The sequence below is a fragment of the Ursus arctos genome, unplaced genomic scaffold, assembly GCF_023065955.2.
Source record: "Ursus arctos isolate Adak ecotype North America unplaced genomic scaffold, UrsArc2.0 scaffold_14, whole genome shotgun sequence".
In the NCBI taxonomy this organism is placed as follows: Eukaryota; Metazoa; Chordata; class Mammalia; order Carnivora; family Ursidae; genus Ursus; species Ursus arctos.
Window position 1 is genome coordinate 67,165,765 of NW_026622808.1, and position 12,240 is coordinate 67,178,004.

Consider the following 12,240-nt stretch of genomic DNA (forward strand, 5'->3'; position numbering starts at 1 on the left):
GAAAGACACATAAGACCTCTATGTTGAAAACTACAAACTATAGAGAGATTAGAGAAGACATTAAATAAACAAAAAGATAAACCACGTTCATGGATTGAAATATTCCAATATTATAAGACATTAACAATCCAGTTGAAATCCCAAGATATATTTTTTAAACTGACAAGGTGATTCTAAAATTATATGGAAATGTAAAGGGCAAAAAAACAGCAAAAAGATTTAGAACAACAATGTTTGAGTAGTCTGCTATATATCAATACTTATTATAAAGCTATAATAATTAATTGGATAGTTTGGTATTGGTAAAAGACTGGACAAATAGGAAACAAAATAGGAATCCAGAAAATGTCCCCTGATTAATACACATAGAGCCCCTTAACTTGTGACAGAGCTTGCACCAAAGAGTCATGGGGAAGTTACAATCTTTTATATATATTGGAATACTTGTATATTTTATATATATGGAAAAAAATTAAAACTTGGTTCCTATTTCACATCGCCACAGAAATTTCCAGGTGGAGGAAAAATATAATGTAAAAGTTAAAATTAAAAAGTTACTAGAAAAGTTACTTTGTTGAATATTGTCATCTTCTCTGAACAGGGAAAGTTCCTGAATAGGATATAAAAAGCTAATTATAAAGAAAAATATTGAAAATTGGACGTTAAATTTGCCAGCTTCTGTTCCTCAATAGGCATCCTTATCAGAGTAAGTGTAAGATCATTTGCAACATGTAAAACTGAGAAAAGTCTTGTACCCACAACATACAAAGAACACCAAAATATAAATCAAGAAAAGGCAAATGACCAGTAGAAAAATGGATGAAAGAGCTAAACAGGCCCTTTACAAAAGAGAATATCCAAAATGGTCAAAAAGTGACCGAAGAGGTACTCAACCTCTACAGTCACCAGGGAAATACAAATGAAAACCGTTATCATCATTACAGAATGGCTATAATTGAAATCATTGGCAATTTCAAGCATTAGTGAGGATGTGGAGTAACCGAAGGTCTCACTGCCGCTGGCGGGAGCAGAACTTGATACCAGCACTCCAGAAAATGGCCAGTCCCTACTACGAGTGAGACATATACCTACTCAGCACAGCCATCTCACCCCCCGGCGTATGCCAACCATCAACAAGGACATGTGCTCACGCCAGCACAGTTGGTCATTAACCACAACTGTAAACAACCCAAATACCCACTAACATCAGAATGCATAATTCATAGTGTACTCAAATAATAGATTACCATCCAGCAATGAGAATGAGCAAACTACTGCGACACAGAACTCACGATTATAGTGTTGAGCAAAAGAGCCTAGATGTCAAAGAATACATCCTGAATAGCTCCATTGCAATAACGTTAAAAAAAAAAAAACCTTCTAATGTATGAAGTTAGAACTCTTCCCTTCGAGGAGGAAGGCCTGGGAGGGCAAGGACAAGAGGGCATTTCTAAGGAGCTGGTAATACTCTATTCCTTGGTTTGGTTATAAGGTGTGCTCACTTTGCGATATGCATTGAGCTATACACTTAGGATTTGTTCATTTTTCTATATTTTTATATAGAAATATTATACTAATATTATATTAAAATACTTTAATGAGCCCCTCAAAATGCTTTTCCCCTAAGCATTTTAATATTATATTACAATTTATGTAATTAATATGATATAAAATTAAAATAGAAAAACATAAAAGATACGTATTTTTTTTTTTAAGTTAAAAAACCCCATGGATCGGATGATACCACTTCCTGTCTTAAAGTGACGGGATGGCTTCCTACAGCACTAACAAGGCCACCTGATCTGGTTCCTGCCTACCTCTCTGTGCTCAATGCACAGCCATGTGCCCTCTTCATCACCATGCTCGGCACTGGTCTTGCTTTCCCTCACACATACCGGCATGGTGGGATGTTCTTGTCGCAGGTCTCTGCTTGCTCTACCCTCTGCTGCTGTTCCTTCCCCGTCCTTCTCTGTGGCTGCCTATTTCTCATCTCTCATCCTGGATCCCCGTTTAAATATCACCTCCCCAGAAGTGCCTTCCCTGACCGGCTATCTCATTTAACACTACCCACCCCACTTCCCAGCCACTCTCTACCCCCTGGCGTTAGTCAACATTTTCTACACAGGGCCAGATAGTAAATATTCTAGTTTTTGCAGACCGGATGGTCTCAGTCATAATTACTCAACATTTTGTCTTGGCAGGAAAGCAGCTATGGACAACATGTAAATGAGTGGGTGTGGCTGTTCCAATAAAACGTGACATTTGAATTTTATATCATTGCACATGTCATAAAATATTCTTCTTTTGATCTTTTCCCCCCAAGCATTTCAAAAGGTAAAAACTCTTCTTCCTTAGCTCACTCATCAAAAGGCAGGCAGTGGGGCCAGATTTGGTGAATGGCCCCAGTTTGCCAACTTCTGCTCTAACCCGTGACCCTGATTTACTTTCTTCCTAGACCTTATCACTACTGAAAACGACGTCATTCCTTCATGTGTTTATTGTCTTTCTTCTCCTGCCCCTAACGTTTCAGCTCTAAGAGGAAGGGCCTCATCTGTTCCGTTCTCCGCCGTGAGCCTGCGGCCCATCCCTGTGTCTGACACAGGGAGGCCAGAAGAAACGAAGGCCCAAGCCCACCTGGGTGCGACCATGGCTTTGGCTTGGATCTTGATGCTCTTCTTCCGAGTGGGGCTTACAGAAGCAGACGCATGCTCTTCCTTTGAAGACTCTCCAATTGAGGATTCAGGTCGGGCTGACTGAGATCGTAGTAAAAGGGCTTCTCCTGAGTATAAACTTGGCTTGGTGCTCCGCTCGAAATAGGGACTCGATTTTACCTTGGCTCGACTGATTTCCGCCTCTTCCTTAACCGGGTATTCTATGGTAAACAGGCCTGTTAACAGAAGACACAGCTGTCACTCGCCCTCGTGGCCCAGCCTTCCCTGCCCTGTTGTGGGGCTCTGCGTATCAGCAGCCCTTCAGCTCATCCTCCATGCCACTCCTCCACTCTTGCACATCCTCCTGCCAGGCTGTCTCCCCTCTGCTGTCCAGCGCAGAGCTCCAACACTAGTACAATTAGTGGATCGGCAAATGCTGGCTGAATGTAAGAACAAATCAATCTCGTTTCTATTCATTCGTCAAAACCCAGCTGAGATGCCTCTTCCTCCAAGAAGCCTGTGTTTCATTTAGCTCTGTGTCCTCCATTGCTCTCATAGAGGCTGGGTACACAACGCAGCCATATTGTTCTCTTCCCTGAGAATGCCGGTCCCTATATTTCTGGATTTAAGTAATTTCCATCTACTTTCTTTGTTGTGCTTATTTGTATTCTTGTTTTAGTTTCCCTACTAGACTTGAAAACTTCTAAGGCCCGGGACCTTCATTCCTTCATTCACCTACCAAACATTTCTTGGATGCTGGGAATATACAGATGACCCAAACAGGGTTCCCCGCCTCTGAGAACTCCAAGCTGGGGTATGGGGCCGGGGGGTGGGCAAACAAAGAAATAGTCACTATGCTAGGTAGTAAGATTTATAATTAGAGTACATTTTGTATGTGTTGTGGGAACCCAGAGGAGTATGAGACTCATTCTGCTGGGGAAATCAGGGAAGGCTTTCTGGAGGAGGGATACAGCTGAACTGAGTATTTAGGGATGAGGAGAAACTCCTTGGAGCACAGCCCCCCAGTAACCAGCCAGGGGTGGCACAGAATGGAAGTCACTGTTCCTTTGTCCCCAGGCCCATCAGCAGGAAAGCCTAGATGTGGGAGGGGTCCTGAGGTCACCATGCTGGCCCTGGGGGAGCCCTGTGGCCTAACAGGGACAGCCTGGTGAGCTGGCTGCTTTCTTCTCTTCTATTGAGATTGTCCACAAGGAGAGGAACAGGGTCTACAAACGGATGATGGACAATATGGGAGACAGAGCTGAAAGGTGAACCAGATGGAGGAGTGGGTCAGAAAGAGTTACAGAACGATGGGACGCTCAGGAAAATAAAACCACCACAGGAGACACTGAGGACACGCGGGACGGCGCTCAGAAACTGAAGGTGGTGAAGGCCGCCATTACTCGTGACATGGCCCTGAGCAAGTACCTTTGCTTCAGCGGCCCAAGCCTCGTCACCCCATCTACCAACGAGGAAGTCACCCTGCCCGCCCGCCTCCCTGGGTGGTAAAAAGCTGTCCTCAGAGATGCCTTGCAGGTGATCCAAGACTTAGGAAGTTATCAGCTAGGCATCCCCCACCTTTCTGCCCCTTACCTGCCGCCAGCAAGACAGAATTCATAAACTGTGACACTGTCTTTTGAAACCGCTTCTTGATCTCTGCCAGAGCTCGGTTCATCTTGAATATTTTGTCGTCCATGCGGGTTAGCAGCTGGGGAAAGGCCAAGGAGGAGAGAGCATTGTTGCCTCCCCGCCAGGAGCCATTAGCCCAGCCCACCAACGACTAGGCCTTGCTCTGGTTTGGGGGAGGTGCCGTCACCTCTGCTGGGACACACCTCTGTCCCCCCTCTGCTCAGTGAATTCCTGCACATCCGTCCAATTTCTGTGGAAGTGAAGCCTCAGGTAGAGAGAATGGGATGGATAGCGGACAGATTTTCTAAAGAATGAAGGTCACTCTACGTGTCCTTATCTACCCTGCAGGCAGGGCTTCTGTAAAGGATGCCCCCAAATAATAGCAAAGCCTCAACCATCCTTCTGGGTTTTGGCCCTAGCTGCTGCTTCTAGGCTAATTTTATTTATTTATTTGTAATTTATACCCAGCCTGCTTCCAAAAAGGATTTGAGGTGGCGCTCTGGCCCAATAAAGCATTTAAATTGAGGTGTTGCCTCAGTTTCAAAGTGCTGCCTTGATAGAAATATTTAGTGAGGAGCCTGGCTGCAGGGCCATAAAAGCTGGGACTGCTGTTCTGCCTGTCACTCTGATAGGTGGCTCCTTCCAAGGTGATGCGTGTCTGGGGAAGCCATTTAACAAGCTTCTCAGTGATGGGAACTTAGCGGAGGGAGCCACCCTACCTCCCACCCTCAGCTTTTCTAGACTGCCATGGATTTTGCTGATGACAGATAACTAACCCCAAACACACAGACATAGGAAGAAGTTGAACGGACTTTAAAAGTCCCAAGTGGGAGAGTGTGGAAGCTGGGAAGGCCCTTACATATCACTATACAGATGGGGACACTGAGGCCCAGAAATGGAAGGGACCAGCCCAAGGCTCCATGGCCTCTTCCTTTTTTTTTTTTTTTAAGTTTTTATTTATTTATTTGACAGAGAGAGAGACAGCCAACGAGAGAGGGAACACAAGCAGGGGGAGTGGGAGAGGAAGAAGCAGGCTCTCAGCGAAGGAGCCTGATGTGGGGCTCGATCCCAGAACGCTGGGATCACGCCCTGAGCCGAAGGCAGACACTTAACGACTGAGCCAGCCAGGCGCCCCTCCATGGCCTCTTCCTAACCTAGGCTAGCCTGCACAATCAGCAAGTTTTCTCAGGGGCCCCTTGCAGCTCTGACAGTCCAAGAATCGAACATAAGCCAATTTTCTGGGCATTATCCGTATTTCGTGTAAAAGTATTCCAAGATGCTTAACCTGGCAACTCAACACAACATTTGGAAATTGTGTTCCCTACAATAAATCCGATATTTCCTCATTTGCTGCTGTTTATCTAGTCTGAAATTTGTACTCCGTATTAAACAGAAGGGGTTTTGACCTTGCTGCTTCTATGGCAAGTCAGTCTTCTGGGTCAACATCAATGACTACTGACTAGAATCCAGCACTGTTTCCAGAAGCTGTTTTAATGTACTGGTCTGCTTAGCCCTATGCTAAATGTCCCCAAGACAGTTATACTTTTTGAGTTATGATGTCCCTTTAAATAACTTTCCAGCTTTCCACCACATTGTCAAACTGCCTCCATGAGCTTCCCTGATGAAGACGCCACCTTCTTAGCCCTGCACGGTCCACTGGAACTAAAATGCAAGCTACATATGTGGTTGTAAATGTTCCTGTAGCCACATAAAAAAGCTCTTAAAGGTGAAGTTAATTCTAGCCACATATTTATCTAACCCAATATATTAAAAAAAAAATGTTTAGTTTAACATGGAATCAAACAATTCATGAGAAATTTTACATTTTCTTTTCATGTTATGTTTTTGAAATGCAATGTATATTTTCTCTTATGGCTGATCTCCATCTGGACTTGTCACAGCGCAAGTGCTCAGTAGCCACTTGTGACTTGTGGCTACCATATTGGACAGCACAGCTCTGGACTTCCAGTTCTCGCTTCTAAGATTGCATTCAGGTAAGATAAAATAAACCTTGAATTATTAAGGGCTTTCCTAGGCCCAGAGGGCATGTTTGGTACATGGACAGAGTGACCTCTCTTGGCTCTTCACGGGGGTCTTTAATTGCTTGCATCCTAGTTCTTAGCTGTGATCCAGACTCCAGTGATTACCAGACAAGAAGTTGTTAGGAAAACAAAGCATTGCTACCATTTTATGGGCAAGAACAATTCTCTAGTATCTATTGCCTTTGCTAAGAAAAGTAAGCTCACATTTTTAAAACACAGCCTAAAAAGGTTTTTAAGAAATATAGACATAGGACCTCATACACCATGTGTGCTTAGTCATGTAACAGCAATTCTTAGAGTAATAGCATGGAACCAAATGGGCAGGGTGGGCCCATCAATAAGCATGATCATCTTAGCCTAAATGGAGTCGAAACCTGGGGTTCTTTTGCTCTCTGAAGTAATCAGTGCATCCTGAAGTCACGGGCATCTGAGTTTCCTGGGTGCTCCTATGGGGCCCCTTTAACGAATACTGGTACCCCAGCAGCTCCCATGGTGCCCCTTTCCCTGGCACACTGCACCAATCCAGCTGGATTACAACTGGTGTTGATGCTTTCGCCCCCTTCCATTAGACAGAAGGTTATCTTAGAGAATTTCTTCCATTTCTACATCCCCAGCAGCCAAGTTGGCACACTAATGCCAATAAATGTTAATTGAATTACTTAATGAATTAATGAAGTTGAAATGCTGCTTTAATGAAAAGGTGGTGGGAAAACAGGTGCAATGCTCTCCTCCGAGAGAAACACAGGTGTTCTCTGTGTCTTGTTCATATAGCACGGGTCCCTAACAAATGCCTACCTCCACGTCCCCATGTAAAGTGAGAACGTTGGGCTGGCTGCTCCTAATGGGCTCTGTCAGCTCTGTGAGTCTATGAGCCTATGGCATGTTGGTGGCAAATGCCCCTGCAGCACAAGAGCCTTGCTCAACCCCAGACAGGAACGTGGGGAGGGTGAACTGCCCTCTGGGTGATCATTTAAGCGAGCATCCAAACCAGGACACTTTTAAGAGTGAAAGAGGATGCTATTAATAATTCCTCCAGGCTGGCAGGTATAAACCGGGACTGGTCCCGCAGAAACTAGGAGGTGTGGTCCTTCTGTTGCTGTTCCAAGGAGGCTTCCCCAGTGAATTAATCTTAGCAAAGCACCCTGTTTGTAATGTAAGTGACCTGCTCCATCAATGAACCCTTGGTTACCCCTGTCTCACAGTGTATATCAAGTGTTCTCAAATAGACCAGAAACCCCTCAGGGATTGGGGACTGTGTGCCCTCCATCCTCTCCATCTCTCTCCACGATGTTGACTTGGGATCAGGCACATAGTAGGATCTATAAAGACCCAGGGAATAGAAGACCTGGGCTTCCAGTCTCCACTGTTTTCTTACCCATCCAACAAACATTTAGTAAGTACTTAATTTGAAGCGGTCCTGTGCTGGAGCCCTGGGGAAACAGACATTGGTAGGAATCACAGGGAATTCTCAATCTGGTAGAGAAGATAGGTTTATAAAAAAAAAGGAGTGCTAGAATAGAGCTGAGTCATGGCAGGGAGGGCTGAGCAGAGGGAGAGGTGGACTCTCTTTGGGATGGGAAAGGGGGTGGTGGAGAGAGACATCAACACACATTGGTAGTTATTCTTTCCAATATCATCTCTCCCTCTTCTGGTAACAGCACCATGATATTTCTGCCTCATCCTTCACCCAGGTGGCATACCTGGGGCTGATCATGCCCTTTGGCTCTCAGGACGGACATGATACCCGAGCCTGGCCTGTGAGAGCAACGTGTGGTCCTGGCCTTGGGGGCCCCTTCGGACGGAGGTAGCAGTGTTGGTATTGGCACTTCTATTTGAGCGCTTAGGAAAGAGAAGCCCCTCTTCTCCTAGGAAGAGCAAAGCTGGTGGAATAATGAGCCCAGAGATGCTCATGACCATCTTGTCACCATAAGGAGAGAAACTCCTGGAGAATGAAGCCAACAAAGAGGAAAGTGGAGCCAAGAGATGGGAAAATCTGATGGAATCATCTGAGGGTCTGGATCCAGCCATGCCTAAAGCTGCCTCCTGATAGACTTTTCAGTTTTACTGAGCCAATATCGTTTCTCTCCACGCTTAGCTAACCTGCTTTGGATACTATCACAGCTGTAAGACTCCTAACAGATAAAAGTTTCGCAGACAAGCTGGTGCTAACATCAGACAGTGATGATGAATAAGAGTCCATTAGTCAGAGAAAGAGGTAGGGCCCTGCATGGGGCAGGGGGAAGGGGGATAGGAGGAGCACAGGCATTGAGATATGGACTGGCAACCCACAATGAGACACCCTGGGGTCAGGCGTGGGAACCTGGTCTGCTTTGGCTTACCCGTTTATCATGTGCTACCCCGTGGGGACAGTTGTTGGCTGATACAGAGAGTGTTATTGTTTCATTCAGGGAGGTGAAGGAGACCATGATGGAGTCCTGGCTCAGCACCGTCAGCTTCATTTGCTCATTCACCTGCAGATGAAGAAACAATACTTAGAGAATCTCTGCTTCTATTATCCACCCTTCCTCCCACCCCTCCACAAGGCACAAAACTCCTCTTGGCTTGGGGCCGAGAAAGCTGTAATATCCTTCCAGTTCTTATGTTGGAATTTAGCTTTCATGGAGAAGAAAGAATTCCAGTCTTTCTCTGGGGGACTGGCAGAAAAACTAACTGATGTCTTTCTATCCCTGCCCCTTCCCTTTCTAGCCCAAGCTTAGACCCAACTGTGAAAGAGACATCGAGTCTGGAGGCACACCGACTTTGGTTCTAGTAGAGCTGGATGGAGATGCAGCTTGGGTCATAAGCCTACACTGTCTATGAATCAGACATGCCCACCCAGGCACCAGGTCTGACTATGAGCCTTCGTCTAGAGATGCAGAGCCGCCTGGGGAAGCTGACAACGCAGGAGACACCAGTACGTGCTCCTCTGTGGGTGAGTAGGTAGATGACAAAAGGGAACCCAGAAGGGGCTGAGCCACACATGCTCAGTCCCCACCCCAAATCACCAAATATGTAACTACTTGTCCCCTGAGGAGGAGCCAAAGGAGCTTTTTAAAAAAATCACTTCTAAAAGGGTGGGATTTCCTAAGTAGCAGTCCCAGAGAGAAAGAGGGAGAATGAGCTGCCTTTACAGCAACTCACTCCTTACTGAGAATTTTGTACAAGTAGGTAATTTTGTAGAAGTAAGTTCCAGTTTGGCCACTGTTAGCGAGCCAGCTTCTCTGAAGCTCAAATTCCTCAACAGGAATAGTTGAAAGGCTAGTATTAGGTTCAAATGAGATAAAGATTATGGAAGTGGCTTCACAAGCCACAAAGGCCCATAACGCACATGAGCAGATATTGTTAGGATGTGGCAGCACAATCCTCTGAGGTCCCTGTACGGTTCACATGTGCAGAGAGTTACCGATGCACAGTGGCCCTACCCAAGGGCCTAGGAGTCTACAGCCCCACCTGCTGTGTGGTGATGCTTTTTTCCATCTTCGATGTCCCTGACCTACGTGTACCCTAGGACTCCTCTGAACTAAGGAAATACTCTTCATTTCACTCCTTTCATTTCCTTCTGCTATTCCACTTACTGGCCCCCAAGGTCTACATTCAATTTCCTCACCATTGGTTCCCTTCCTCATTCTGCATGCTAGTGCTCTCCAGCACCCAGAAAACATTTGATCCATGGCTGTCTTCTTGTCAAGTCTTTTGACATCTTCAAACTTGTTATCACTCCCACTTAAAAAAAAAAAACAACCTATCTTTCCCTGTTCTTCTTCTAGAGAGTGTAGTTCAGAGCTGTGGCTGAGAGCTCAAGTGCTACAGGCTGACAAGGTCAAATCCCAGTATTGCTACTTACCAGTGCAGCAATTTTAGGCAAGTTGGTTAGCTTCTCTGAGCCTGGGGACAGTAACAGAAGTTTTTTCCTAGGGCACTGAGCAGATTTCGTGGGGTAAAGCATGTATAGGGCTTAGCATAGTATAACTATTTTGTTTATTATCCCTGTTCCCTGGGTGGTTTCTCTTCCTCTCACCAGTGCCCCAAATATGGGTGCTCTACAAGCTCATTCACTTCTCATCCTCTTGGGAATTCATGAGCCAACCCAGCACATATATCCATCATCCCCACTCTCTCAACCTAAGAGAGGATTATGTCACAAAAGCCGCTGAGCCCAATCAACACATCTAAAACTACACTGATCTTTGACCCTCTCAGAAACTTCTATTTCCACCCAGATACATATGCCATTGCGGAGTCATCTATACTCCTCTCTTCTCTCATGCAGCTGATGCTTGAATGCCACTGAATCCTTCTATTGAAATGGCTCCCTTAAAAAATGTTGCTGCTACCCTTCATCATGTCAGGTCTGGCTAGTAACTCCATAACTAGTCTGTGTACTAGCCCATCCACTGAACTTTCCCTTTCTAGTCAACTTTCTACACACTGCTGGACTGAGTATGCCAGTCCTCAACTTAGAAACTAACCAGCTGGTTATACCTCCAATTTAGCTGAGTCAGTTCCTACCAGGCTGACCCTCTCACAGAACTTGAACACAAATACAATAAAACAATAACCCGAAGGCTCTGAAGAATAAACAGAAGTGGTCAAATTTTGAAGAATCAAAACTTAAAAGAAAGGGCTGGCACGGGATGAATTTCTACTTTATGGCTTTAGCCTGAAAGCAAGCCACAGTCATGGTCAAAACACCACCATCTTCCTGGCACAGAGAACCAAAGGACTGAACCTGTGGCAACTTCAATCACAGAAAAGTAAGGATAAAATTCCAGAAGGGACAATACCAAAGAAATAGAGGCTCAAATTCAATGAATAAACCATCCATATCCCTGGCTAATCCCTGAACCATGCGTGAGCAGGGAAGACTCAAGACAGCTTATTGCCAGGGAAACAGAAAAACTGAACTGAGACGTGAGCTCCTGCCTACTGCAGGTAAGACAAAATTTGAGGTGTGAGTCTGGCCAAGTTCACTGCCTGCTAAAACAAAAATGTTAACACTCTTCAGAGAAATATATCGAAATTCAGACTCCACAATCCACAGATCCTCAGACAACATACACAATGTCAGTGATCTAAAATTACTTAACATGTAAAGAACCAGTGAAGTGTGAACCATTCTCAGGGTAACAGATAACCAATCCTATGTGGTATGTCCCAGATGTTGAAATTATTAGACAAGAACTTTAAAGCAGCTAATTTAACTGTACTCAATGAAGCCAAGGAAAATATATTTGTAATAAGTGAAAAAAGAGAAAATCTCAGCACAGAAATAGAAAATATTAAAAAAGAACTAAATGGAAATTCCTGACTTGAAAATATATATGTGAAATTTAAAAAATTCACAGGATTAGCATAATAGCAGAATGAAGATATCAGAATAAAGTTAGTGAACTTGAGAGTTAGACCCATGGAAATTATCTAATCTAAGAACAGAAGAAACTGTTCTGAACAAGAAAGAACAAAGTCAGGGTGCCTGGGTGGCTAAGTCAGTTAAGAACTGACTCTTGGTTTCTGCTCTCATGATCTCAAGGTTGTGAGATCGAGCCCTGTGATAGGCTCCACACTTGGTGGGAAGTCTGCTTGAGATTCTCTCTCTCTCTCTCTCTTTGGCCACCCCCCCACCACTCATGCTCTCTTTCTCTCTCTCTCTCAAGTAAATAAATCTTTTTTTTTTGTAAAGAGGCAGTGTCAACTTGAATGTCACGCAAAGTATCCTTAAAAAAAAAAATTCTTTCTCTCTCTCCCTCTGTCCCTCCCCCTGGTCATGCTCTTTCACTCAAAAATTACAAGAAGAAAAGACAGAGTCTCAGAGACCTTTGGGACAATATTAAAAGCTCTAAAATACATGTAATTGGAGTCCCGGGGGGAAAGGGGAGAGATTGAGCACATTTCCCCCTAAAACAATGACAGAAGACATT

The 12,240-nt window shown here is 44.7% G+C and overlaps 1 protein-coding gene across 1 annotated transcript in view; it reads right to left on the reverse strand.

Moving 5' to 3' along the window:
- Window positions 1-12,240, reverse strand: part of CUNH3orf20 (chromosome unknown C3orf20 homolog) — a 70,331-nt gene that overhangs the window by 25,826 nt on the left and 32,265 nt on the right. The window contains exons 8-10 of the mRNA XM_026501430.4: window positions 8,662-8,793; window positions 4,245-4,359; window positions 2,635-2,887 (exon numbers count right to left, since the gene is read on the reverse strand). Coding sequence (XP_026357215.3) covers window positions 2,635-2,887; window positions 4,245-4,359; window positions 8,662-8,793 — 500 coding nt within the window. The remainder of the gene's footprint in view (window positions 1-2,634; window positions 2,888-4,244; window positions 4,360-8,661; window positions 8,794-12,240) is intronic.